Raw genomic sequence first — 1,121 nt, forward strand, 5'->3', positions numbered from 1 at the left:
GACTCCATGTAAATAATCACTACTTTTAGCATGTATAGAGCAGCATATCTCCACCAGACTCCATGTAAATAATCTGTGATTTCAACCTTGTTGGTGCTTATTAAGTAATCAATTAATCTCAACAGAGAGTTGTCCTGATCTGATGTGTCTAGTTTTGTCTCGTAGTTCCTGGAGTGTAACCATGGAGACGATGACTTCAGCATCCGCCGTCATCGTCAGCAAGCTGCCTCCCAGCAACACTGTAGCCCCACCCCCGAGTATGGCTGTAGCCCCACCCCCCGGCGTCACCATGACTCCGCCCCCCACCAGCCGGCGCAGCACTGACTTTGTGTACGTCGAGTACGAAGATTACGGCGAGTTTTCCTCTGACTCTCCTTCCATCGGTACTACTTTTAGTACTACAAGACGTGAAACTGCTTCGCCACATTTATTCAAGAGAAAAACTCCCATTCCCACAATGCATTCTGCTACAGTTCCCACGTTAACTGCTGAGGATCAGAGTCCCAGGACATCTGACTTCCCAGAGTCCCCCCCCACGACTACAAAACGCACCAGAAAAACTGCTTCGCCACATTTATTCAAGAGGAAATCTCCAGCTCCCACAATGCAACCTGTTCCCGTAGTAACCCTTAACACCCCGTTTTCCCCGACCCCGCCGCCAGAGGGGCGGGAGAACAACTCTGTTGATGAGGTCCCGTACCGGATCGTGGGATTGGACGGCGGCGTGGGGGGGCGGGGCCAGCAGAACTACTTTGTGCCGCGGCGCACCCCCCCGCCCCGCGAGCGGACTCAAAACAAGCGCATCCAGCAGCTTCTGAACGAGAAGCGGCGGCGAGAGGGGGGGGCGCCCGCCGCACGCACGTGAACGTGCACTCTGCTCTTCGATTAGCTCGTTATGACGCATGTGCAGCTTGCTCGCTTCCTGCTAACGAGCTCCTAACGAGAACACACCATAATGCTTCTTGTATCTGACGTGATGCCTTCAGGGCCGCGCGGTCACCTGGCTGTCGTGTCTCTGCTTCCCCAGAATAAAAACACTCAACACCTGACATGTCAAGTTCAGCTTTATGGGATACTATTCTACTCTCTCATTCCCCCTGCTCCATCTCATTCCCCCTGCT

General features: G+C 53.5%; 1 protein-coding gene across 1 annotated transcript; it reads left to right on the top strand.

Annotated features, from left to right (window-relative positions):
* Positions 1–161: 161 nt before the first annotated feature.
* Positions 162–953, top strand: LOC117955591 (mucin-2-like). The gene is made up of 2 exons (XM_034890178.1): positions 162–221; positions 270–953. The coding sequence occupies exons 1-2, from the start codon at positions 182–184 to the stop codon at positions 863–865; spliced, it is 636 nt and encodes a 211-aa protein (XP_034746069.1). The 5' UTR covers positions 162–181; the 3' UTR covers positions 866–953.
* The last annotated feature ends 168 nt before the right edge of the window (positions 954–1,121 follow it).

Source organism: Etheostoma cragini, chromosome 13, assembly GCF_013103735.1.
Source record: "Etheostoma cragini isolate CJK2018 chromosome 13, CSU_Ecrag_1.0, whole genome shotgun sequence".
Lineage (NCBI taxonomy): Eukaryota > Metazoa > Chordata > Actinopteri > Perciformes > Percidae > Etheostoma > Etheostoma cragini.

Excerpts from the sequence above, each read along its gene's own strand:
- LOC117955591 (XM_034890178.1), top strand. The coding sequence starts at position 182 with ATGGAGACGATGACTTCAGCATCCGCCGTCATCGTCAGCA. Across the intron at positions 222-269 it reads ATCCGCCGTCATCGTCAGCA|CCCCACCCCCCGGCGTCACC; the intron begins AGCTGCCTCCCA and ends GTATGGCTGTAG.